The 27500-nt window shown below is 37.8% G+C and overlaps 2 protein-coding genes across 2 annotated transcripts in view; one reads left to right on the plus strand and one right to left on the minus strand.

Moving 5' to 3' along the window:
* Positions 1–10931, minus strand: part of LOC122968148 — a 13103-nt gene extending 2172 nt beyond the window's left edge. The window contains exons 1-7 of the mRNA XM_044333151.1: positions 10843–10931; positions 5458–5658; positions 4743–4944; positions 3386–3554; positions 914–1007; positions 596–637; positions 360–425 (exon numbers count right to left, since the gene is read on the minus strand). Of these exons, the coding sequence (XP_044189086.1) occupies positions 360–425; positions 596–637; positions 914–1007; positions 3386–3554; positions 4743–4944; positions 5458–5656 (772 nt within the window). The 5' untranslated portion in view covers positions 5657–5658; positions 10843–10931. The remainder of the gene's footprint in view (positions 1–359; positions 426–595; positions 638–913; positions 1008–3385; positions 3555–4742; positions 4945–5457; positions 5659–10842) is intronic.
* A 9956-nt stretch (positions 10932–20887) lies between these two features.
* The window catches only part of cfap53 (cilia and flagella associated protein 53), a 9882-nt gene continuing 3269 nt past the window's right edge, over positions 20888–27500 (plus strand). The window contains exons 1-5 of the mRNA XM_044333144.1: positions 20888–21101; positions 22513–22742; positions 22956–23129; positions 24167–24470; positions 26260–26478. Coding sequence (XP_044189079.1) covers positions 21036–21101; positions 22513–22742; positions 22956–23129; positions 24167–24470; positions 26260–26478 — 993 coding nt within the window. The 5' untranslated portion in view covers positions 20888–21035. The remainder of the gene's footprint in view (positions 21102–22512; positions 22743–22955; positions 23130–24166; positions 24471–26259; positions 26479–27500) is intronic.

The following is a 27500-nucleotide window of genomic DNA, read 5'->3' on the forward strand; positions in this document are numbered from 1 at the left end:
CTGTCACATTAATATCTCCCAGTGTCTCAAAGCAAGGAGGAAATAAAAAAATAAAGCTCATTAAATCAGGAAGCATCATCACGCCTCTGTCTTATCAAATGATAAACTTTCCTCATAATAACCAGATCCTGATCTGCAATTCCTGCAATTTTACTGCAGAAAAAGCACATAAAACATCGCAATTTTTGAGAAAAGCTGCCGCAAAATCAAACATTTGTGGCCGCAATAATCACAAAAAAACTGATGATGATGATGAAGGTCTTTCAGGCGATGAGTTGATGATGTAGAATCTCGTAAACTCAGGTCTGGAATATGATTGAAATGAGGTGACAGAGTGAAGACGTCTAAGACAAACTGACCTTCCTTCACTTTTTGCAGCGTCTCACAGTCCTCGCCGTCTCCGTCTAAGCTGATGTTCCACCATCCTGCCGAGGTTTCCATGGTTACAGTTTATAAGTTATTGGATATAAGAAGGAGTCAACAACAGCAGCATCAGTGTGACAGTGAAGACAGAGATGAGCAGTAAACAACAGAACTGAGCTTCTCATTTCTCAGTAAAATCCGTTTAAAAGTTGATAGAAAACTAAAAACAGACCTTTGTTATAATGTCTGACTTTCCTGCTTCGAGGAGGAATTCCTGAACAAGAGAGAAGAAGAAGTGATGAAGTGATGGAGTGATGAAGTGATGAAGTGATGGAGTGATGGAGTGATGGAGTGATGGAGTGATGGAGTGATGTATTAACTCTTTATAGATGGATTATTAATGATAAATAGTTGGGGACACACAGAGAGCGAAACCTTTAGTCTTTTCTTTAAATGAACGTGTCCAAACTGTACAGATGTGATTTACGGCACTAACATGATTATTGTGGCTGAGTAGAGACGCAGTAACACAGACAGAGTTGTGTCTCACCCAGAGTCTCATCCTTGGTGGTGATTTCCATCAGGCCGTAAGCGAAGGTGTAGTCTTTAGGAACAGTGAAGCTCGTCTCCTCCTTCTTGATGCCCTGAAGGAACAAACACAGCAGCATCACTGAGACCGTTTACACTCAGGTGTCTCATATCAGGATAAAATCCAGACCAGATGTAAAGGATCAGTCTGCTGATTTTCTGTATTTTAACTGAACTACTAATAAGTATTGTGTGTGCATCAAAGCCTGATATATCTGATTCCTCCGTTGTTGTTCAGAAACTATTAAAAACACCTCAGCGAGCCACACCACTGCACTGGGTGACATGTTCCTTCATCATGAAGAGTTTGGTCACGATTGTAAGTACATTTGAAATTAATTTACTGGAAAAAGAAAACAGTTCTTTTTCGTCTTTTAGTGTTTTGATTGATACAACAACCTGAAAATGAGATCAGACTGCACTTCAGGGTCTGTTGATGTGAGGTCCAGAGGTCGATCTGCAGCACAACAAGCTGGTGAAGCTGTTAACAGAACCGTGTTTCTGCACATGCTCAGTAGCGTCTGCCTTACACAGAACTACTCTCTGGAGACTGAAAACATGATGCTGTTATTAGTCTTTGGAGCCGTTTCTAAACAAACTAACGTGACCAAACTCTTCATGATGAAGGAACATGTGACCCAGTGCAGCATCACTATTGTTGGATAAATTAGTAATAAAATGAGCGATGTTAAATAACCTGAAGAAGAACATGGACTGCTGGGACCCTGTTGGCCTAAAGGTTTACCACAACGTTGCTTCGAGTCCAGTCAGGGACCTTTGTTGCATCTTGTTGCCCATGTTTCCTGCTCCACTGACAGAGAACCTGAGGACAGGACGACGTCTTCATGTTGTTCTTGACTGTTTGCTTGTTGAGAATCACCAGTTTTTCTTTTCTTCTGTTAAAAATCTGTCTGTCTTCTACATTACATGATGTTTTTCTGCCTGAACATGAATCTTGACAGTGTGAAAACCCAGAGTTGAGACCAGGAAGCAGAGCTGCAGTCCTGCATGCTTCTCTGCACTTCCATTAGAGCAATTACCCACCCAAAACCACATAGAGACTGTGTCTGTCCCCCAAAACCACACAGAGACTGTGTCTGTCCCCCAAACCACATAGAGACTGTGTCTGTCCCCCAAACCACATAGAGACTGTGTCTGTCCCCCAAACCACATAGAGACTGTGTCTGTCCCCCAAACCACATAGAGACTGTGTCTGTCCCCCAAACCACATAGAGACTGTGTCTGTCCCCAAAACCACATAGAGACTGTGTCTGTCCCCAAAACCACATAGAGACTGTGTCTGTCCCCAAAACCACATAGAGACTGTGTCTGTCCCCAAAACCACATAGAGACTGTGTCTGTCCCCCGACCACTTAAATCTATTAAATCTAAGGTAAACAGAAGAGGATTCATTCATAAAAATCTAATAAAAATAAACACCATGTCTGCAACAATAAAATAAGAGAACTGAATGTGGACTCTTGAACGTTAGATCTCTGTCATCTAAAGCCGTATTAGTAAATGATCTAATCTCAGATCATATTTATTTTGTCTTACTGAAACCTGGCTGTGTCATGAAGAACATGTCTTCTAAGAGTTTTTATCAAACTTAGTCCTTAGTACAGATAAAGTAATTAACTAGAAGAATCTCGCTTAGTCTGACAGGATAGTCTTAAACATATAGGAAGGCCCTCTGTAATGCCAGAGCCGCCTATTACTCAGCATTAATAGAAGAGAATAAAACCAGCTCTAGGTTCCTTTTCAGCACTTTGGCTGACAAAGAGTCATAACTCTCTCTTCTTTAATGATAAAATTCTAACTATTAGAGACAAAATTCACCACCTCCTGCCCTCAACAGGCACCGATTTATCCACAAACTCAGGAACCTTAGAAACAGCTGTAAATCCTGACATATATTTGGACTGTTTTTCTACAATTGACCTTCCTGAACTTCAACAATTTCTTCATCTAAACCATCAACCTGTCTCTTAGACCTCATCCCAACTAGGCTGCTTAAAGAAGTCTTACACCTGGGACACACAGCCTGTGTGAGCTGCACATCTTACGTGCCAGGATTTCCAGTCACCCCCCCTCCACCCTCCTTCTTTCTTTCTTTCTCAACCCAACCGGTCGAGGCAGATGGCGCCACCTAGAGTCCGGTTCTGCTTGAGGTTTCTTCCCGTTAAAGGGGAGTTTTTCCTTGCTGCTGCTGATGGAGGAATGTTGGGTCTCTGTAGATTAAACAGTTCAGTCTAGACCTGCTTTATGTGAAAAGTGACCTGAGATAACGTTTGTTGTGATTTGGCTCTATATAAATAAAAATTGAATTGAATTGAAAACATTATGTTTGTTTATTGTTCTGAATGAAACAGACTTTGACGCCGATCATCAGCCAGTTAGAAGTCACTTGTTGCTCAGAGACACAAACACTCACCGTCACACACAGCGTGGGGATTATTTTACCAACTGCCAACACCGAGCCGCCCTTTCGAGCTTTGCCAGAAATCGTGACGGGAACGATGTTGGAGACCATCTGGTAAACAAAAGTCAGCTTCTCCGTCCCCTTCAGTTTAAGAGCATCCACCATATTCTTCTTTATCTTCCTGCAAAGAGAGTCAGAGGAGGAGGAGGACGAGGAAGAGGAAGGTTAATGATTTATTTAATATTTAATGAAACTTGAACAGAATCTCTGTTTAATTTAATATATTCTTAATTATACAGTTATAATAATTACACAAATATCATGTGAATATGAAATAAATGAGCAGCAAATTTTCCAAACATCCATGTTGGGAAAAGCATATTATTCAAATATCAGGCTAAAGTCAATCATTGTGCCAAATCAATGTGACTTCATGTAAACCTGAGGGGTTTGATGTTATTATCAATGTATTATCACTATATATAAGTGTGACTTAGTATCCACCACACACAAGTAGTGAACACATATACAGCTTTAAAAAACAAAAACTTTGAAATATGTGTTATTTCCTTCATTTTCTCATATTCTTTCAATCTCTAAGGAGTTGAAGTCATATTACAGACCGACTTAAAAGTTTAATTTCCCAAAAGGACAAAAGATTTTTTGAAGAATAAGGAACTAAACGAATCGATGACATCACACTGACAGCGTCTTTTGTTTTAGATCATTTCAGCCGAGCACACAGGTCACAGCAGTGCTTCTGAACATTTACAGTATGTTTAATTTTTTTACAACAGGAAATACATATAATGATGTTTTTATCATCATAACAAGAACCTAAACATGTCCGTCATCTGGTGGAATACATGCAACCAAGATCTGAGGTTGTTTTAGGAGTAAAGGGACCCGACCCAGTGTTAGTGTGGTGTTCCTAATAAAGTGCTCACATCGTTAAAAATGGGATTATTAAACCAAGATTCAAGCCTTTTAAAATCTGCTCTGAAGGACTTTATGGAGGAGCAAATCTGAACCAAATGAGAGCAGTAGTTAGCAGGTCTGAATCCTGACAAAGTGTTTTGTAGAAGAAAGGTTTTATGGAAAATATACTCGTCCAGACTGTACTGCAGTATGAGAAGTAAGAATATATCAACAAATGATAAAAAGACATTGTCTACTAAATAGCTTCTTTTCCTAATCATACTAATAGATTATTATTATTAACGTGTTCCAAAGAATTTAGTTTTTCAGACTTAGTTATTCTCATGTGAGATCTTTGCTGAGTTTTCAGTCATTATTCTCACCAGTGATTGACTGAGAGACCATCATGTGTGGAAACAAAGCAGAGACAAACAGACAAACAGAGACGTACTTGTCGCAGCAGCTCTTCCTCAGTTTTTCGATGTCCACAGTCTTTTTCTTCAGAGTGATGGAGGACGCTTTGTCCACAGTGTCCACCGCTGCAGACACTTGCAGTCTGACTTCAGGTGCATCAACTCCTGCTGCTGCACAGCCTCCACCATAGCTGTCTCTCAGGTTCTTAAAATCCTCTGTTAGAACCTCCTCTGTGAACTCTGCAGGAACATTTTACCTCAGTATCTCAGAGCTTTTTACACATATTGCATCATTTTCACTAATTATCTCATAACTTTTGAGTACCAAAGCAGAAAGCACTGATTGAAGTACTTTCCCTTTCACATGTCGTTCACATGCAAGTACATTTACTCTAATACTTTATTGATGTACTTTTACTTTAGTATTTACATTTTATGCTACTTAATACACACATATATTTATGTGACAGCGAAAGTTAAGAATTTGATTTTACATTAAAAAAAACATGATGATCATATTAGATATAAATAATACTTGTATACTTTTAATACTCATGTACTTTTACTGTGGATAATTTTTGTGTACTTTTACCGCTGATAATACTTTATACTTTATTTTTACTGATACTTTAACTACATGAAGCTGATGATACTTGTATCTTAAATACTGGACTCCTACATGTAATGAAGTATTTTTATGTGTTTCAGGTACTTGCACTGCTGTTTACAGTATTGTTGTGTCAGAATACACACTTGGGGAGAAGTCCTGCTCCTCCAGCAGGTCCAACAGTGTTTGATCGATGATCGTGTATTTGATGATCGGCCAGAAGGTTTTCTGTCTGGCTTTGACCAGAGTCAGCATCTCAATTTTCTCATTGACATTTTCGTTGGGGATGAGATCTCCCTGGGCACCCAGACTCTTCACAACTGCTCTGGTTCTGGCTGCAAACATCTCTGTGGACACAGAAACACACAGAGTCCCCGTCACTTCCTGTCAAACTGAGTTTACAGTCCGTTAAAAATCAGATTTTCAAATGTAGACGGTCTGACTCTACATCGCACTTCCCAGGACTGTCTCTCAGCAGTTTATCTTCCAACCTTTGCTTTTTTCACTTTTGTTGTGGTGTAATGAGCTATAATGTCCACACAGAATAACAGGCCTAAAGACTTGTGACTTTGACTGTGAATATAATATCAGCCATGTTTAGCAGCTCATATAAAGAGAAAATGAGCTGAGCATTCTGATTAGATCTGTTGAGTGAAAAGCAACAGAGCTGAACATATCAGAACCATTAAGAAACATTCAGAAAACCACTTTGAAATGAGTTACAGGATCAGGAATATCAATTTATCTCTTTGGAAGCACTTGAGGTCTTAAGTCCCGTCTCAGAGAGTAGTTTTATCCCCTCGGGGATCAGCGCCCTCGCCAGCCTGGTCACCAGAATAAAACGTTGCCATTGTACGTTTCTGCAAACTGTAGGAGTATTAATACTTTATCATTGAATTACCTTGTTATTGGGGGCACCACCTCCTTTTTGGTTAGGATTTGTTAGTGCCAAGAGGGAGCACTAACCCTTGTTCAGTTTAATCAATGAATCAGTCTCATAATCGTAGGTTCTTGTCCCAAACAGTGACCTCTGTTTACTGCAGCTCAAAGAAACAACCAAACACTTTTAGGATAAATGAAGACATTTATTTATGGTTCTATGCATCTTGTGGATACATGATAAAGCATAAGATACAGAAAATAATAAATAAAAAGAAAGTAAGATAAATAAATAAATAAGGTCTATGAATGATAATAAAAATAATAAACAAAATTATTCAGCAAGAGTGGCTCGAAGTGCGTGACTCAAGTCTTAACGTATTGCACCAGGAAATGCTAAGGGAAAGCTAATTCAACCTCTCTAAATAAATTCTTTAATTTTAACATTATTCAGTATCAACCCTCGATCAAAAGGCCATGTTATGCCTTACTGTTGAGGTGTTTTGTCATGTTAGAGGCATCATCTTGGCAGGTCCAGCGGATCAGCTGTGGGCTGTGGCATCTTCGTAGATGCAGAGGTGTTGAATGCCGGTAAAGAATCAAGCAGTTTCAGGCTCCTCTGACAGAGTTTTTAGGCCAACTTCACCTCTGGTTTGCAGTATTGCTCTCAGAGAGCAGGTAGAGTTTTGAGGCCTCTTTGAGGCTGCTTTTATAAGTTAGGATAAAACGGGAGGAGTTACGGTGTTTTCTAAAGGTTTTCACACCAAATTATTGATGAATATTCAATTTCTTTGTTCTAGGGGCTTTAGGTGTGGCTGGAAAAAGGAGGCGGTGCCCCCAATAACGAGGTGATTCAGTGATAAAGTATTAATACTCCCACATTCATGGTGCCCTGTGTGAGGCCAACACAAACCAACTGTCCCCTGCTGCTCAAAGGTAAACAAACAATGTTAGCTTTAATGATTGCTGCTTAACAGTGCTAGAAACTCCTACAAAACCACGGAAACATTAAATATCTACATTTCAATGTGCATAATACATATCATATCAACATTTCTAAAGTGATGTAGGTCACATGACATCTATACAAGCTGACTTTCTTTTGGAGGAGGAGGGGTCGGTGGATGGTCAGACAGTTAGTTAGATGGTTTGAGACCATCGCCAAACAAATTCCCACTTCCTGTTTCAACTGACAAAAACAAGTGTTTTTGGTGAGAAGTTGGGACATTTGCAGCTGTTTTTATTTTGTTTTGTTTTTTATTTTAACTCAAACCATGATCTTTCTCTATAACTAACCATGTGGTTTTTGTGCCTAATCCTAACCAGACCTTAACCACAGCGTTGTCACATCAGTCACATCATTAAACATCATTATTCAACTGATAATGGCCGGTCCAGAGGGTGGACATATGGATGGATGGAATAAACAGTGGCTGATGTCTCCACTCCTTTGATTGGTCACTCTGAATACGGACCATGACCTTTGATTGGCTGTTTGGTTTGATCAATAACATAGTCAAAGACAGGCAAATTCCTGAGAGAACAAAGAGAAACATAAATAATGATATTTAGTGGCTGAATCTCAGTTATTTTACCACTTACACTCATGAAAAAGTGTTAGACATCATAGCAAAAAGTCCCAATGCTGTTTAAACCCACTTTCAGATTTATGTAGTTTTCCTTGCTGCTGTCATGGAGGAATGTTGGGTCTGTAAATTAAAGAGTTCGGTCTAGACCTGCTCTATGTGAAAAGAGCCCTGAGATAACTTCTGTTAAGATTTGACGCTATATAAATAAAATTGAATTGAATTGAATTCCCAATCTGCCCTTTGCTGCATGTATTTGACTCAAAATAACAAGTGTTTGCATACACACAAGATACACCTGGACAAGTCTGAAGCAGCACTGGGAAAATACTAAAAAGTTGCACCAAAGTGTATAAAAAGTAAAATAAAACATTCACTCTCCCCTGCACAGTCCAAAGAATTAGACACTCACTGTACAGTACCTAAGTGCACTTTATAAAAGTATTGTACCGAATTAAAACGTGTTGTAAATACAAAGTAAAATGTAGAAGTTCATCACATTGGAATGTTTTGCTTTTGTAAAAGAGAATTTAATCTAAGATGAAATCTTTGACGTTTATTTCCGTGTTTGTTTTATCTGATAATGTTTGACATTTGTTCAACATTACAAGAAAACATATCTAGTCTGTTTAGCAGGTAATTCCACATTGTTCAGCTGTGAGTCACAATGTGACCAACTTACCACTGACTCTAATATTACTGACACTATTTGGTAAAACCTAACATAAGACAATAGCTGCAAGCTATAAACATGACCAGGCACATAGTGACAGAGCAGAACACTGCTTAAATAAATTACTTAGTGCTGCACATGTGATAGGTGTATTACAGTGAAACAGAAAAAACTGAGCTGGGTTTCTGTTGTTTTCACACACTGAGTTATAAAATAATCTATGTCTATGATAATATAGTAGACATTTAGACTCTGCAACACAACTGAACATTTACAAATTAAATTCTAAAAAAAGTTAAAATTCAGCTGAACACATAAATGTTGTCAAATATTTTTATGAAGTTTGGTCACACATTTGCAAGTATATACAGTATATATTTACCATCTTTCATAGATAAAATGCATCTTAGTATTAGTGTGACCTGCAGTAAAACATAAATGCTTCTTAAGCTACTATCCCATAGTTTGTTCATTTGATTTCCATCAATGATTTGATCATCTATGTTAATATGTGTCTCTGTTTCATCTGATAAGTTTTGATTCTATTTAAAGAGGAAACACATCAGTTCAGCAGGTAAGTCCACACTGTTCAGCTGTGAGTCTGAATGTGATAAGATCAGCATCACCTTCACATATCTGATGAAAAAAACCCTCACTGCTTCATACAAAAACTAAGTATCATCTCATTTAGTTCATTTCTCACCACCACTGTTGAGTGAATGAACATTTTAGCTCAAATGACACTTGTGAAAGTTGATGACTTTTGACCATTCCTTCAACTCCCACACTACACCACAACTGGATCTATTGGCATTTCCCACAGGCCATGTCAGCCCCCTTTAGCTGCTCTATGCTAAAGTAAACCATGATCAATCACATGCATTTCCACTGGAGACTCACAAAGTTTAGTTTCATACCTACATTCCTATTTGTTCTTTCAGGCTCTGCACTGACTGAGACTCCCTATGGTAAGTGGAGAGTACCTTCATCTGTGAACCTGGTCCCAGGGCGTCCGCCAGCCTCCATTGACGCTGGGACTCTACACCTGTGTTTAACCTTAAGGATAAACACAATGTGTTTTGGATGATTAATACTCAACGTATACGTAACATTTGCTTGTTTCCAAGAAAACTCCACGGGGCATCCTTAAGCTGTTATCCAAATAGTAAGTCAGCTGCTGTGTGAAGGTGTCATGTAATGTAAAGTTACTTGACTAAGATGCAATACGAGAGAGATGAAGGTGATGAAGTGAGAAAACCACCAGGTGATGGTTGGACTGGGTTTGTAGCAGCTGTGTCAAGAACAATCTCAGTGCAGTTTAGCCTTTTTTAAACAGGTTAAATTCTCTTCACGTGTGTCAAGTTTAGATGATTATATATTTTAATTAAGAGTTATTAAGGTGGGAATAGTCACCTTTATAAAAACTGTCTCCTATGAAAGTATTTCCTGAAATGTCATTGAAACACCAACTTGGCTGCATGTGCTGGTCTACAAAACTTTATCTTTGTTCACTCAGAAATCTCTCAACAGCAGTCAAAGTCATTGATTATTACATATTCCTCAGGATTTATTGATAACGTCGTCATCTCAGTAACGACTCTGAGAGTTGTTTCCTTTATAATAATAATAAATTAAATGAATCATGAAATATGTCGATAAAGAATTATATATTAAATGAAAAATATAAATTATCACTCTTAATCTAAACTAATAAGTAGTTAAGAAATCAATTAAATTAATCAATATTAACTTATATATTATATATATACTTGACTAAGATGTACACACACACACACACACACACACATCCTCAGGTTACTGCAGGAAGTGAACGCAGCAGAACAGAAAACATGCTGTGACTCTACACCTGAATGAAACTATGTAAATATGAGCTTCTACACGTTAGATGACATCAGACTTAAACTGACACATCAACAGAATTATTATGAAAACTGTAATAGTCCAACTTCTTCTTCTGTTTTTGTTATACAAAAAATCTGCTTTGAATTATTAGTTTGCATTAATACAATTCACATTTCAACAAATCAAATGAAAATATAAAAGAACGTTCATAACATTCAGTTGTCAGAGTTTTTAAAAATCAATTTGAATAGAAAAAATAAAGATTTAAAGATTTGATACGTACACAAAGACATTCATCTATAAAAACACACTTTTACACTCAGCTCTACATCAGTTTAAAGTAAACAAACACTTGTGAAGCTGAAAGCTGAAACAAAACTTCTGTGATGAAGCTGTGACTCTACACCTGAATGAAACTATGTTCATATAAACTCATGTTTTACACATTAACCACTAAAATCACATCCTGACTCCTGTCACTGATAACATGTAAGTTGATGTGAAACAGAAATAAAACAGTCATGTCTTACCTTGTTCTCACTCACAGCTGCAGTCAAATCTAATCAGGTTTGAAGTTGAAGTTGTTGTCGAGGTGTTTGAGTTCTAACCTGTTTAATTCTTCCTCTGCAGCTTCACACACATTCAGTCATGATGGAAACAGAGGAGCGCCCGAGGCAACCAATCACAGCGTTCCTTTTATCAGCCTTCTGAACTGCACCAACCTGTCCGACTGTAGCCGTGTGCCAGATTCACCTTCTACATAAACTACAGGATTATAATCTGCATTCACACACTCAGACACTTTTCTGTTTCCACTTACAGGAAATGATTTATAACGTTTATGGTGCAGTTTGTAAAATCTGGAGACTTTACAAAAAGAAAACAAAATGTGTCCTTTAAAGATACAGAATGTCGTCTATGTAAAACAGCTTGCTGTGTTTATTCCTTTTTATTATGTATATACACTGTTGTACTCTTTAAAGAAAAACTGCTTTGTATTTAATTTAATTTATGACTGTGGTTAACCCCTAACCCTGAGGACAAGGGAATAAAAAGGATAAAAATTTGTCTTCTGTGTCAGTAACATGTGACTCCCTCCGTCCAGCAGGTGGAGCTCCACAGCTGTTTGTTCAGTTTACAGTCTGATCACTCTGAGAACGCTGGAACGTTTCTCTCTCTGTTTGGCTTTCAGGAGCTTTAACCACAGTTCATCCAGTCTGCACTGTGCACCTTTAATATAACAAGCTGATAATAATAAAAACTACCATATTTACTCTTGATAACATTTGCTTTTTTCAGTTTTATTATACAAGTTAATAGTTGTAGTGAGGTGTGATGAGGCAGAATATTCACAGTTATAAAGGTGGATTTGTTTATTATAATCAGATCAACTAGACGGGTAAAGGTTGTTTTTTGTCTTCATCTACAATGTGAAGGTCCTCAGTTGAGGATTTAATGTGACAGTGATGCATGCTGGGTAAAAAGGCTCCATCACTAATTCAGATGAACATTTTATAGAGTGATTCCGAATATAAAGAAAACAGCTCTGTGTTAAAAAGGATTTATTTAGCAAACATCTCTGGAATTAAATACACTCAATGTGAAGTTTTAAATGTTTATTTCTCAAACACATCTGCAGTAAAAACATGGAACTATTAACAGTTTTCAGAGAAGAAAGAAGCAAGATCTGTGAAATCAAAGCAGAAATCTTTTGGTTCTGAGTTTGTAAATGTTAATGAGCTCCACAAAAAGACTGTAACGTTGAAAGATATCTACTTGATTTGACTTGTTTGGATGCTGAAGCTTCATATTAGCTTCAGATAAACTTTGAGATTAATTTTTGCACAGAAGGAGGACTGTAGATTTTGTCCCCCATCACTTCCATTGTAAGGTCATTATGAAGGGATCTTCTAATGGTCAGTATGAACAGGAGGAATGATTACAGCAAGAAAAACAGCTTTAATGTTCATTTGGGCTCCTGACTGTTGGTTTAAGACACACTGGAAACAGGTGAACTCATCCTTTAAAGTGAAGAGTTGAGTAATAAAGAACCTAAACTTCAGTCCACATCAGTTGTGGATCCATCTAGTGATCAATACAGAAATCAATAACAGTCATATAACAGTTTATCAGATATTCCTCATGATACTTTTATTTAATATGAGATATGATGTTGGTGTCTGTTTCTCCACTGAGTCTCTGACAGAATAAAGAGAAACAAACATTTAATGATCAAAGACTGATTATATACAGTTATATATTATTTAACATATTTAGGGAAGAGTCTCACAGAAATATTAATAAAGTTGGGGAGGATGTTGCTTTTTATCAAATGAAATATAAGTTTCAGCCCTGTAGATTCTACACTGTCCTGAACTTTAACATGAGACACAAACAGCTTCAAGGAAAGTTTGTAGATTTCTCTGATGGAGGAAACTAAAGGTGAGTGAAGACTTGAATTAAAATATGTTATTAGTGGTGTTTCAGTTATACTTGAATACTGAGTTAAGTAAACATGGAGCAGATTAAATAGATTTGAATGTGTTATGACAGACTTGTTGTAGTTCAGTCTGCTCAGGTTTCCTTCAGTCCACATCAGTTGTGGCTCCATCTAGTGGTCACTACAGAAAACATCATTATCCAGAGTTGATCTAATATTCTTCAGGATATGTTCATTATGATGATGTGAGCTGTGTTTTCTTTGAGTCTCTGTCAGACTTGCTGCTCAGAATAAAGTCAAACAGACATTTAATGAACAAAGTTCAGCAGAAGCTTCAACAGACTCAGAAAGCAGCTGATGATCCAGTGAAGACACTCTGAGCAAACTGGTTTCATCAAGATCACATTTTATTCATGATTCACAGAAAAATGCATCAAGCAGGATATGATTTAATGTAGAATAACACAATTATAACACAATAACTTTCACATCATATTAATCTCATCACAAAAGTTGAAAAAAAAAGTTGTCTGACCTCAGACTCTCCAGTCTACAGTGTGGACTCTCGAGAAAATTACACAGAAATGTCACTCCTGAAACCTGCCGCTTGTTGTAGCTCAGCTCCAGCTTTCTCAGATGGGTGGGTAAGCTAAGATTTTATTCATGATTCACAGAAAAATGCATCAAGCAGGATATGATTTAATGTAGAATAACACAATATACTGCAATCACTCTAATAGAACTTGCTAGAAAATAAAGAACATGAATGAATACAAGTTTTCCCACATGCAAATTCATTGCAGACCTTGATGAATAGAAGTTCAGAGGCTACTGACACAGGAGGGTTTGTTAGCCTGTTGACAGAAGCAAACAAGGCACCTGCATTGTTAATGTTTTTGGTGATAATGTCAGAAGAAGCATTTCTCATTTCCAAATTATAAATGCAAAGTCTCTCTTTATAGATGTCATAATGAACCTGGAGATTTGTTTTTCACCACTTGTGTTCAGCTTTTGGATACTTTTTTCTATTCTGACCAGCGTAATAGGAAATACATTGAAAAACCTTAAAATACAATAAAATGACAGAATGTTAAGATACATTACAAATAAGAGATTAACACATTAAAATACATTTTTAAAAGGAATTTTAGAAAAAGAGACATTAAAGTGTACAAAGTGCAATGAGTAATAAGCATTAAGTTAATTGAAGGCCAGTTTGTAAAGGTAGGTTTTTACTTGGCTTTTAAAAGTTCTCACTGAGGTCACCTCTCCAGATGTTGGTGCATCAACAGAATAGACTGCGTCCTCAAACACCATAACGTGTTAGCTGTGTTCAGCAGTTCATGTGAAGAAAGAATCTCACTGAGCATTCAGACCAGATCTGTTGCAGCTGCTGTGTAAAGCAGCAGACCAGCAAACGTCAAAACCATCAAGAACCACTCAGATAAACACTTGTTAAGTGAGTTACAGGGTCAGTAAAATTTTATTCATCATGTAAACACTACATGTCTGAAGTCTCATCTGAGAGCGTACTTTATCCCCTCGCCATGCTACGCACCCTGCTGACATGGCATGATGATGGAAACACATAACGCTACGTGTGACAAAAGAGAGAGAAGGGTCTAATTGCAGTCTTGCAGATTTATATGACACGCCCCCTGATATTCTTTCCCTAACCCTAACCATCTCACTCCTTATGCCTACACCTAACCAAGTGGATGTGTCTTGTAGAGTACTGCTAGTTGAGTCCAGAGGGTGCTCCTCATTTGGATTCAGACAAACGACGAACAGGTGAGAACAAAAACATCATTTCAAACAGCAAAGAGGAAGAAATCTGTTCATCCACAGTTACAGTGAAACTTATCATGAATCCGTTCCAGTCATTCAGATCAGTCTGTTCATAAACTCTGTTACAACTTTAATCTCTTATATTATTAACAAACATTTCTGTCACTGCATGTTTAAAAAACTAATTTACTTTTACCTGAAAGTCAGTGAAATGAATTCTGTTGAACTTAAGAACTGAGAGCAGATCCCTGAATTATTTTATGATGCGTCTTTGTTTCTCTCCACAGCAGCAGACTGTGAAACATTCAGACTGAAGTTTTACAATCAAAGCCAAAAAGTTCATCTTGTTCAACAGACTCTGCAGAGGAAACATCTCCACACACGAGACACCAGACTGTCCTCCAAACAAAAGTTTAGTTCGGAGCAACATTCAGAAAATGGCCTTGACCAGACGGAGCGGGGGACAACTTTCTACTTTCTCTGTTATACAGAACACATTTCACAAATTTGAAGAACGTGTAAATAGGATGAGAGAGATTGCAGATGAGCTGCAGAGGATTACAACTGAATATAAAGACATACGGGAGAAATCCGTGAAGGGAATAGATGCAGGACTTGTTACAGGAGTTGTTGGACTTGGAGTGGCAGCACTTACAGCTCCATTCACTGGAGGTTTGAGTTTAGCAATATTTGGAGCTGCAACAGCAGGTTCTCTTGCTGGAGCAGCTACTAGTCTTCATCACTGTATAACAGGGTTAACAAACGAAGAGAAAATGGCAGCGCAACAGAAACTGACGGCAGAGTTCTGGACGATTGCTGAATCAGCGAGCAAAGACCTGGATGGTATAAAGAAGGTTTGTGAAGACGTACTGAGACTGTCAGACGGAGCTGAGAGAGAAGAAATAATCAGACTGGAAATCAAGATACTGATGGATTTCCTCTGTGAAACACGACTCAAAATATCTGCAACTGGACAACATGTCAAAGCCGTAGCTGATAAGTATCAGGAGGCTTTTATTGGGCTTAAAGCTATAAAGGGAACAATAACAATAATAGACAGGAACAGTAGATAAACTGGGTTTGAACAGTAAATCTCAGAGTTTTTGGCCTCGTTCACTCTGCAGCAACAAGACTGATTCTGTAATATCAGTCTGATTTCTTCACATAAGGTTTAGAATCAAAGAACATTCAGGTTGTAATGAACAAAACAAACTCTATGATTAGAAAACAGATGTCCAGCGTTTATTATAACATGTTATAAATGAAAGACATTAGTGCTGATGATGATCACTGAGCTGCGACTGACTCCAGTTTATGGAAACAAACTCAGTTTAAACTCTGGATTCAACAAACTGAAAACTTGTGACTGATGGAGGAAACATACAGCTGACGTCTGTAGACGTGACGACGTTTATCGGAGCGACTTGAAGTTTACGTCTCACAACATTTTCAGACTTTGTCTCAGCTAATCTCAGAGCAGAAAGGACAGAAATCCTCTGCAGCTGCAACAAGAGTCTGCACATCTAAGCTGAACACAACACACTGTTCACATCATCACATCACTGTTATATTTCTTCTTATATTATAGAGTCATGATGTTATAACAGTTTTAATTGTGTTTTATTTGCTGTCATCATTTTAGTATTTTTATATGCTCTTCCAGATATTTTACACTTTTGTATTCAAGCTTTGTTCTTTTATTGGCATTTAATCTGTTTTATCAGATTATTTCCTTTTTCTGTATTTTATTATAATCATTTTTATCTGGAGAGAACTTTGTGCTTATGATTGTAAGGAGCTATATAACTATTATTATTGTTATTAAAATGAAATCAGTCATTTGAGTGAATGATAAAGTGATTTATTCAGCAACATGTGAGGAAAGTTGACACAGAGTGGAAATGGTTGCATTGTTGTGTGTCCTGTTTCTCTGTGACATGTGACGAAGGACAGTTCAGTGGTGCAACATGACAATAGTGACGTAACTCACTCTGCTGTTTATCTACAGATATTTGTTCTTCTGTCACTGTGTGTTGTTTGATAATCGTTGATCTTTTCTCCACTTATTTTAGTTGTCGTGACTTTATTTCACCTCTCGCTGATGTATTTTTGTATTCATCACGTTAGTATAACTGTATGATTAAAAAACAATATTTTTTAATGTTTTATATTGGACTTGATTCCAGATGTTAGTGTATGTAAAGAAAAGATTAATAAAAGCAGATATGTGGTGAAGTTAATCTGTGATAACTTTGGTTATTCTTCTTACTAAATTATATCTTTGTACTATAAAATAGAACAAAGTGAAGAAGAGAGAAGGCAAAGTTGTAACTGATAGAACTGCAGATTAATATCTATAAGTGCTGCATGGAAAATGAATGATCTACACAGTGATGAGTCCAGGAGGAAGGTTGAAGTGGACTCTTCTAAGCTCTAATGTAGAGTCTAGTTTGACTTTATGTGAGTGTAGATTGAACTGTCGTTATCTGTCTGTACATCACACACATCGCTCTACCCTGATCCATTCAGCGGCCCCGTCAGCTGAGAGCAGCAATGCTTGTTTGGTAAAAAGGTTTCATCCCCTCTTCAGATGAAGATTTTAATGGGTGAATATATATATATATATATATGTGTGTGTGTGTGTGTGTGTGTGTGTGTGTGTGTGTGTGTGTGTGTGTGTGTGTATGTGTGTGTGTATATATATATATATATATGTATGTATATATATCATGTGTTCCAAATTTTTCTTCTCTCTGATGTACGATAAAAGTGAACTTTAGACTGTGATGTTGAATGCTGGGGTAATATTTGATCTCTAATGTGATGCTATAATATTTTATGGAGGCTGTGTGTGTAGTCATTTCTCAGAAGTGAAGTGAACCTCAGGAACATGGTGGTTCATGTGGAGGAAAGAGGAAGATAAGAAAAAAAAAGTTCAGTCCAGACAGTAAGTATTTGGACACTTACACATGTTGTGTTCTTCAGGCTCTGTGCTTCAGCACATTCAATTATAAATAAAATGATGTATATTACATTAAAATGCCACGTTTGAGCAGGTTCACATCAATACAGACAGAACTCTGGTAGAGATATTGCACTTTAACACATAATATTTAGTGTAAAATCCTTTGCAGTCAAAGACTGAAGTGTTGGAGCCTCAGACATCAGCGGACACTTCGTGTCTTCCCTGGTGATGCTCTGTGGCAGGATAAGAAACAGAGAACCTGACCTGTTAAACAGCATCCACTTAGTTTGTTTTTTCATTATTTTAACCAACTTATGATGGTTTAGTTTATTATTAAATGAACATCTCTGATTATCAGTGGCTGACTTCATTAATATGAAGAGCAGTACAAATTATGTCATCATGAAATGTGCATGAATCCAGAGCAGAAACATTTTCATTAATATATTGCTTTCTAATGTGTCATTAAGGAGACTGATGTCAACATGAAGTTATTGAAAGCAACATGTGAGTGTTGGTGGATTTAACTGTAATCACACAGACTGAAGATCTGTAGCTGGAGGAGAGTGAACGTCTCACATCAGTGTGTGTTAACACCTGAACATTAGGATGTATTGTATATACAAAGTGAAAGGTTGTTATATATGATAAAATATACTTTATTGTCCCCTTAGAGAATTTTGTCTTGGCTTCAGCATAACTGCATCATAAAACATTTATCTTCCAAACACACTGTCAATACATAATTTATGGCACCTTATAAAGTGCTCTGGGAAGTATCGTTCCACCAACACCACATTTGATTGCTGCTGTTTAAATCTGAATGTATAAAGGGACAAATGAGTTTTTATAAAGGTTCAGTCTGAACCGTCAGATAGAAAGTAAAGGCTTGTATTCAGGATGGAGAATGTGAAGAATCATTCATTATGTTCTGTGCTTCTCTAAGCTCAGACTGCTCATATATAACCTGAAGAGAAAACTGTTCTTTCCTCCCTGTGACCTTCATATCAACCTGCACAAGGTCACCTGATTAAACTCTGTAACACTGACTGATAGAACAAAAACATGATTCTCTTGTCAACTCCGTAGAGTCTGAGTCTTCTTATAAAGTACAGCTTCTGCTGCAGCAGAGAACAGACTTCAACATGGACATGCCAGGTAAGAGATCAATGTGCACACAAAGGTTTTTATGTTCAGACCTGATAAATGTGAGACTTATGAATGATTACTGGACTGATTTTAGATTAAATACAATCTCTTCAGTTTTTTCACATTAATAATAAGGTGCTGAGTGTTGTACAGTGATGTATCCTCGTCTCTGTGTAGTAGTCATGATGGAGAGGTCATCAGAGGATTTCAGGATGTAGTTGGAAGAGTTTCTACTCAAACACTCATTTATATACAATGTGAAGAGAACAATGGAGCTCACACATCCCATCAGAGCACCTGCACTGACTAATCCAGGGTCAGAGATAACATTATTATTTACTATAACATATTGAAACTGGTTATCAAGTGCAAAGTCATAAAGCTGATTCATCAAAGTCAACTTAAACAATCCAAAGATAAGATGATGTAAATATGTAACTTTTTATGGTGTGACAAAGACGGAGAACAACTGTTGGGGTTTTTCCATTGACACTTTTGGCCACGCTGAGTAAACTATGATGTGTTAATTTGACTTTTTATTACCAGTTTAAACGCGTCAAGTTGCGCTGAATTTCGCCCGAGATGGACCGTCTCTGGAGTTGGGCCAAAGCAAACCTCACCTCCAAGCAGGATTTGGTGTTGCAAGACTAAACTCATGTCTGTGCTGGAGACCAGAGAGAAGCTGATGAACACATTTCCTGCTGCTTCATATTAAAAGCTTTTAAAGGTAGAGTCATTCTGGAGAAAGATAGTTGATATTTGAATTAAACACTCAAATAAATACCCCCCTCCCTTCATGCTCCTTCAGAGGCTTCATGTATTGATGAGGCTTAAACACTGAGTGCTCTCGTCAGAAGAACTTTACCTGGCAGTTGCATCATTAAACCACCTGTGGTTTCCAGGCTCTGGCCTGTTACATTAGACTGTCCTCTTGTGGTGTCAACTGTATACAACAGCACATATCAACACATCTCCCTTTTCTCCGATAAAGAATAGCTTATATAAGCTCTGAACTTAAAGCTGTTGTTACCATTATAACCTAAATATTCTGCCCTTCATCACAAGGTAATACAACATAAAGTCTCTATATCTTCACAAAAGTTTCCAATTTTCACAAAAACCCTTCACCATCGTAAGTCTGTATACTGTAAACCACATATATACATTTCAACCTTCTCTCTCTTATATGTCTTTCACATACACGACCCCTGTACATCTCTACAATCAGTCTCTCTGTCAACAGTCCTTCAGTTTCATCGTTGAGCCCTTTTAACTTTTCACCCACACTGAGTATCAATCATCTGATTACCAACAGCTGCAGCGACTGTAGTCAGAGGCGTCAGTCTAACAACCAAAAACTCAATTATACAAACATTTATACAGATTATACAAGCAAACGATTCTCCAAAGAATCATTTTCAGCCACTATGGACTAAACAAACAACCTACATAATGAAACAATATCAGGATAACCATCATGAGTCCTTGTAGTTGAGACGAATGTGGGTTTGATAAGTGTTAATGAGTCGATCAGATTCTTGGTTTAGATCAGCAGCAGACGTGACGTTAATGTGTAAATCCAGCAGAAGTCTTTCTAGATCATCACGTCACACTGAACCCAGACACACATCATCACAATAAACACATCAACTTTATGAGTCAAATATCAGATTTCACATATAAAACATGAGTCCATGTGTTTCTCTTCATTATTATCATAAATGTGACTGTTTAATGTAACTGTGTTTCTCAAAACTTTCTGTATTTACAACAACAGTAAAAATAAAAACTTTATACAAGTCAGAGGAAGTAAATCCTTTCTTTTAAATATTGAAAGTCTTCTCAGCTTTTTGTTTTTCTCATCTTTGATTAAGGTTCAAACTTGAGTTCAACAATAAATTAATAAAGCAGGTTTGGAAACAGAACATTTAGATTTGTGGATGTTTAATAAGAACAATCAGTAACCAGATGATAAAATGCAGGTAATATTATTCTCCATCACACTGAACACAACATATAATCAATAGAGCACATTAGTTTACATTTCTCTATTTATAAAGTTCTGCATATCTGTCCAACATACATTTGAATGATGACAAAACTAATGAAATATTGTTTCTGTTCTGCAGCCAAATAAAGTCTGTATAATGTTCATCTCCTGCTGTGGTTTATTAATAAAGTTATAAAAGATGAAAAAACTGTTGAAGGGCCTCCAGCAGCGGCGCTGTTTACACCGCAACATCCCGGTGTTTACTGTTACCATGGCGACCGGACGCTCTCATGTTCAGTGCTTGTGATGTTTTGAGCTTCTGTCTGAGAGAGATTCAACTGCTGTAATAACTGATGTTAAACATAAAGCTGAAGATCAGATCGATGTGAAAATGCTGCTGAGTGACAGAAGAGCATGTCGGGAGTTGACGGGACCGACGCCTCATTCAGTGGGAGTGGTGAGACTCATTCACTTCATCTGCTTTCTACCTGTCTGACTAACAGACCAGAGTCATCAAACACCGGAACTAAAATATTATATTTCATCATCATCATTCATTAAGTAAAATAACTTAATCCTCATTATAACTGCACTCAATTAAGACTTTATTAGTAGTAGTAATACTTGATATGATCGATGGGAATTAACTAATTACATTTATTCAAATACTGTACTTCAGTACAATTTTGAGGTACTTGTACTTTACTTGAGTATTTCCATTTGTGTCTTTGTATATGTTGTATAATAATATATCAGTCAGAGGGACCAAACCACTACTTTTACTGCAATACTTTAACTACATCAAGCTCATAATACTTATGTACTTTTACTGCAATACTTTAACTACATCAAGCTCATAATACTTATGTACTTTTACTGCAATACTTTAACTGCATCAAGCTCATAATACTTATGTACTTTTACTGTAGTAGGATTTTTCATGCAGGACTTTAACTTGTAATGGAGTATTTTTACGTTGCTGTATTAGTACTTTTACTGCAGTAAAGTATCTGAGTACTTCTTCCACCTCTGGAGAGGAGTCAGCTGAAGTTCAGTCATTATTTATTTTGTCTATTTATAACTTATTTATTTAAATTACAAATATATTTGTGTGAACTTGTGTTTGAGGTTTAATAATTTGTTTAGTAAATTGTGTTGTATGTTTTATGTATTTTATTAACATTAATTTCTTCTTAAGTGACAATAAAGTGACCTTTAATGTTGAAGTTAAGCTTTGATGCAAAAACAACCAGACAAGGTCTCAGATTTAAACTTAATTAATTACAGAGATTTTTGATTTTTAAATCTACAATTTAACATTTATAATCAACAGAGGTGGAAGAAGTACTCAGATACTATACTACAGTAAAAGTACCCATAGAGCAATGCAAAAATACTCCAGTACAAGTAAAAGTCCTGCATGAAAAATCCTACTACAGTAAAAGTACATAAATATTATGAGCTTGATGTAGTTAAAGTATTGCAGTAAAAGTACATAAGTATTATGAGCTTGATGTAGTTAAAGTATTGCAGTAAAAGTACATAAGTATTATGAGCTTGATGTAGTTAAAGTATTGCAGTAAAAGTACATAAGTATTATGAGCTTGATGTAGTTAAAGTATTGCAGTAAAAGTACATAAGTATTATGAGCTTGATGTAGTTAAAGTATTGCAGTAAAAGTAGTGGTTTGGTCCCTCTGACTGATATATTATTATATATGACATCATTAGATTATTAATAGTGAAGCATCAGTGTTAGAGCAGCATGTAAAGTACAAGTACCTCAAAATTGTACTTATTTGCAGTACTTGAATAAAGTACGTAGTTACTTTCCAGCACTGGATGTAAATGTGTATTTGTGTCAAACAGAGAGCAAAGTTCCCGTCGTCGAGGCCTGCAGACCATCAAATCCTGGAGAGACAGAAACAGGACTCGGCCCGAGACAAAGTCCTGGAGTTCTGCAGGAACCAGCAGACCTGCGACATCAAGAACTCGTGGCTTCAGAGTTCAGACCGACTGTTCCTGAGAGGAACCATCGACAGACACATCAGAGCCGCCATGACCCAACACAAGCTCAGCATGGAGGAGAGGAGGGACAGGTCCGTCTTTGGACACCCACACTCACTACATGTGGATTCATTGTTTTTTTAACCTAACATAGTACACAGTATATCAGGCACTAAACAAGTACACAACACAACACTGGAGTACTGATAACAACAACAAAAACGTATTTTCAGGTAATTTGCAGGTATTTGATGTGTTCACCTGTGATGTCCTCACCTGTTGTCCTCACCTGTTGTCCTCCTCAGGCTTCGTGTTGTGCTGGAGGCCGAGGAGCAGCAGCTGCTGCAGGAGATGGAGGAGAAAAAGGAGACTTCAGTGGAGAGACAAGCGAAGATGAGAGAAAGAGCCAAAACTCTGAGAGAAAGACGAGAGATTGAAAGACAGCAGGTGGTGTCAGAGAAGCTGGAGCAGCTGTTCAGGTAGATGATACTGTTCAGGTAGACACTGTTCAGGTAGACGACACTGTTCAGGTAGACGACACTGTTCAGGTAGACACTGTTCAGGTAGACACTGTTCAGGTAGACACTGTTCAGGTAGACACTGTTCAGGTAGACGATACTGTTCAGGTAGACACTGTTCAGGTAGACACTGTTCAGGTAGACGATACTGTTCAGGTAGACACTGTTCAGGTAGACGACACTGTTCAGGTAGACACTGTTCAGGTAGACGACACTGTTCAGGTAGACGACACTGTTCAGGTAGACGACACTGTTCAGGTAGACGACACTGTTCAGGTAGACGACACTGTTCAGGTAGACGACACTGTTCAGGTAGACGACACTGTTCAGGTAGACGACACTGTTCAGGTAGACACTGTTCAGGTAGACGATACTGTTCAGGTAGACACTGTTCAGGTAGACGATACTGTTCAGGAGTTCTTCTGCAGAGGTTTCTATTTTTATGTTTACATGCAGAAGTAGGAAAAGTACTCAGATCCCTCAGTAAAAGTAGAAATACTACAATTTAAAAATATTCTGTTACAAGTAAAAGTCCTGCACTCAGAATCCAGGTGTATTAACTAAGATTTTAGACGTTTACTAATGATGAAGTGAATATCTGATATGAGGTGATATCACTGAGCTGTATCACTCTCAGCCATACTGAGCTGCCTGCAGCCCTTCTGTTGTTACTCAGGCCCTGTAGGGTCAAAGTACTGTAACTCTGCCTGCCCTCTAGTGGAGGTTATAGAGTGGTGTGATTCTGCAAGCAGCCAGACTCCAACAGTACCAATTAAACCAAAAAGAGAGCGTTCCTTTGCACAGAGAGAGAGAAACAGGTTTGGTGTTCGGGAGCATTAAAGGAGGCCAAAAGACTGAGACTAACTGCCTCTCCTTCCTCTCCCTCTGCCAGCTCCCCTCCGTCTCTTAGAGGGTATCCAGAGGCCGGAAGCAGCCTCACTGGCTGACAAAGTAGCACTTTGTAGAAGTATAATGTAATAAAGTTGTACTGTTTTCAGAGAGCAGTGTGAGGAGCTGCGGAGCGTCCAGAACAAACAAAGGGAGTGGCAGGTGTGTGAGGAGCGAGCCGCCCAGGTGCGGAGCAGGGAGGAGCAGCGGCAGCAGCAGCAGCAGGAGGAGAAGCTGTTCGATGAGCTGTGGGAAGCCGACCGACGAGCCAAGGAGGAGCGAGAGAGGCAGCGAGTGCAGAGGCGGCAGCAGAGAGACGCCGAGCAGCTGGACGCCCTGAACGCTCAGAGAGACGCAGCCGAGAGGCAGAAACAGCAGGAGAGACAGCTGAGAGAGGAGGAGGCCCAGCTGATGGTCTGCACCGATCAATATATATATATATATATACACTTTTACAATATACAATATACACTTATAGACAACTGAGACATTTAAATACCGCAAAATATTCAAAGCCATCGGTCTGAATTAACTGAATTTCATTCATCATTCATCATTTCTGTTTTCAGGGCAGACAGAAAATTTCAGTATTCAGAAAAGTTTTTCACGTTCAGTTTTTCATTTTTAGATTGAAAAATTCAAGTCGAGTCATAAGATCAAACTGTTTGAATCTGTTGTGGAAATTTTCTCTCAAGAAAGAGACATGGAGACATAAAGAAAGCATTAAACATTGTTACTTGTTGAAGCAGTTGTAAACACTGTACAATCCATCACATCATCAGTAACAATTATACAAATGTCCAAACACAAACAAAAATACAATCATCTTGTATTTTTGAGAGAAAGCATGTTGTTCAGCTGGCCCTTTCTCTAAAGACTGTGAACTCAAACTAGACAGCTTTATACGTCTCCAGAAGCAAAGCTAAAAACAGTCTGGTCCCTAAATGGACACTTCCACAAACCGTTACACCTTCTTACAAACAAGTATGGTCTCTAAAACAGCAGGCTGAAGACAAAGATATCTCTAGTTAACCCCAGAGGTCAGCAAGCAACCCTCAGATAGAAACAGGTTCAAGAGTTCAACTAGACTAGGAGCAGGATTTCTTCACCAACATGTGTCCCCAAAATGACATTACATCACATTCAGTTGATAACAAACATTGACTCCTTAGTTTGAAAACATTTGTAACATATATACAAAAGATTTATAAAATGATAACCTACTATTCACTTTTCTTTCACAAATCAAATCATTTGTGTGTCACTTCACTGATTTTACACATTCTGATCAGTTTCTTGGTCCTGTTCAGTCTTCTCTTGTGTAACGATGATGTCATAGTGATGTCACCACAGTGATGTCATTATCTCTTCCTCTGCTGCTCGGATTTTGACCACAGATCCACCGACTTTATGGAAGAGACACACTGAATGACTGGAGGACTCGTTTCATACTCAAATCCATCTGAGTGTTAATGTTTGCTAATTAACACTAAACAGATTCATTAGTGTTTCAGCTGTTTGGTTATAAATCAAAGTATTGAACAAGTTAAGTTTTTGACCAGATGATGGCGCTGGATGATAACACAGAGGATTAAAGTTATTCCTCCTGAGGGGAACATGAATGTCTGAAGCTAAATTAATCCATCTCATAGTAGTTTCAGATATTTCAGTCTGAACCAAATTCAGTGTTTTATGGATCTAAAAATTCAAGTCAAAAAATCAATTTGTTCAAACTGAGTCGGTTAAATTCAGACGTGAACATCTGGGCTGCTGAGGATCAATAAGATCCTCGAGTTACATCCTTAAACAAAACAGCTCAGATGAGATGAAACTGAAGACAGTTGAATTTTATTAAAGGTGCAACGATGAGTTGATTAATTGATTAGTTGCCAAATATTAAATTAATCACCAACTAGTTTGACAACCAATTATTCTTTTTGATTAATTTTTTAAGAAGAAAAATGTCCAAATTTTTCTACCTGACATTTTACAGATAGATGAGGAAATAATGAACAGATTCATTGATAATGAAAATAAATCGTTAGTTGCGTTTTATATCTGAACTAAATCTTTTGTCTTTGCGTCACTAGAACATTTCAAACCTCACAAATTCAGACACGATTTAAACTGAGTAGTTTAGATATCAGCATTAATTATTCATCTCTCTCTCTCTCTCCGTCTCTCTCTCTCTGTCTGGCTGCAGCTGCAGCAGCAGGAGATGCAGCAGCTGCAGGAGCAGCGGGAGCAGCAGCAGCAGCGTCAGGCTCAGCAGACGAGGCGCCGGCAGCTGGATCAGGGTTTACGGCTGAAGACGAAGCGCGTGGCCAGAGAGCAGCAGGACGAGCTGCAGCTGGACATCCGCATCCTGCAGCAGCTGCTCAAAGAGGAGAGCGACGAGAGGCAGGAGGCTGCTCAGAGGAAGGTACGCAACACACACACACACACACGTGACCTCAACTTCACCAACCTCACCTGTAAGCAGCAGGACGGAGTGGAGATAAGATACACCAGTAAAGAACCAGTAGATGGCGCCAGAGAGCTTTCATCTCCATAGACTCACAGTGACTGATGATGATGATGCTGCTGTGTGTCAGTGGTGGAAAGTCACTGAGTACATTTACTCAAGTACTTCAGTACTCTTTGAGGTACTTGTACTTTACTGGAGTATTTCCATGTGATGCTACTTTCTACATGTCAGAGGGAAATATTGTACTTTCTACTCCACTACATTTATTTGACAGCTTTAGTTACTTTTCAGATGAAGATTTGACACAATGGATAATATAACAAGCTTTTAAAATACAACACATTGTTAAAGATGAAACCAGTGGTTTCCAACCTTTTTGGCTTTTGACGTCTTACAAAAAGCAGTGTGTAGTCGGGGTCACATTTCACATGTCTATGAGTTGTTAACAGCTCCACCAAATAGTGATTTTTCCCTCTAAACTTCTCACATGCTTTCATTTCAATAAATGTTCAAATGATCCAATATTTCAGCAAAAATCAAAGATTAGAGAAAAAGTCCAAAAACTGAAAACAGATTTGTGTATCAGAACTTTGTTTTTTCTTCTTTCCTCTCCCATTAATCATCTCACCACCCCTCAGATTTATCTGCTGACCCTTTGGAGGGGCCCGACCCCTAGGTTGGGAACCACTGGACTAAACTAGCTAACTGTATATAAAGTAGTGTAAACTAGCTCCACCTCCAGCAGCTACAACAGTAACATGCTGCTCTAACACTGATGCTTCACTATTAATAATCTAATGATGTCATATATAATAATATATCAGTCAGAGGGACCAAACCACTACTTTTACTGCAATACTTTAACTACATCAAGCTCATAATACTTATGTACTTTTACTGCAATACTTTAACTACATCAGGCTCATAATACTTATGTACTTTTACTGCAATACTTTAACTACATCAAGCTCATAATA

Source organism: Thunnus albacares, chromosome 18, assembly GCF_914725855.1.
Source record: "Thunnus albacares chromosome 18, fThuAlb1.1, whole genome shotgun sequence".
NCBI lineage: Eukaryota > Metazoa > Chordata > Actinopteri > Scombriformes > Scombridae > Thunnus > Thunnus albacares.